Consider the following 712-nt stretch of genomic DNA (forward strand, 5'->3'; position numbering starts at 1 on the left):
CTGCCGCACTCCCAAGCGGCGCACTGTAGCAGTGCGCCACCGGGCCGGCCCAATATTTTTTATATTGTAGACCAAAGCAGTAAGACTCAGAATGTTTTTCAGAATTATGGAAATCCATCCTTTTTAGAAACTTATCTAATATTTTTAAATGTTTGGAAAGATTCTTTTTAAAAGGATAGCCTCTATTTTGTAGAATATTTAATATGAGACTCATTTCTTGCATTCATTTGTACAAGTATTTTTTGAGTGCCTATTATGGACTAGCACCATGTTTTCTGTCTGAGTTATTAAAGCCTGATATACTTTTAAAAAGATGCTAAAAAGATTTCTGATGTTATTTTTAAATTCCCAGGATAACCCACATTTCTTTCTAGGTGTCTCAGATATCAATTCGAAAAGCTGGACAAATTATGAGAATAAAACAGTCAATAAAATTACTGTGGTTGGAAGTGGAGAGTTGGGTATTGCCTGCACATTAGCAATTTCGGCAAAGGTATGTAAGCATAGTGGTGATAAATACATATATCATAGTGCTACACTTTTAGGCAGTTTATGTTTAACATACAAAAAATAATGGCTTCATTTTGTCAAGTAGGTAAACCTCATTTTGCCTTAAAATATATTTAGTAAGTTGACAAAAAAATAGCTGAAAGTTCTCATCAGTGATGTTGCCCCTTAATTAGTAGTTAGTCATGGAGTAGCCTTTGAAAAA

At 33.7% G+C, this 712-nt stretch overlaps 1 protein-coding gene across 1 annotated transcript in view; it reads left to right on the plus strand.

Moving 5' to 3' along the window:
* Positions 1 to 493, plus strand: part of UEVLD (UEV and lactate/malate dehyrogenase domains) — a gene marked incomplete at its 3' end in the record, with an annotated part of 23,171 nt that extends 22,678 nt beyond the window's left edge. The window contains exon 4 of the mRNA XM_008582064.1: positions 375 to 493. Coding sequence (XP_008580286.1) covers positions 375 to 493 — 119 coding nt within the window. The remainder of the gene's footprint in view (positions 1 to 374) is intronic.
* Positions 494 to 712: the final 219 nt, after the last annotated feature.

The sequence above is a fragment of the Galeopterus variegatus genome, unplaced genomic scaffold, assembly GCF_000696425.1.
Source record: "Galeopterus variegatus unplaced genomic scaffold, G_variegatus-3.0.2 Scaffold2508, whole genome shotgun sequence".
Classification (NCBI taxonomy): Eukaryota; Metazoa; Chordata; class Mammalia; order Dermoptera; family Cynocephalidae; genus Galeopterus; species Galeopterus variegatus.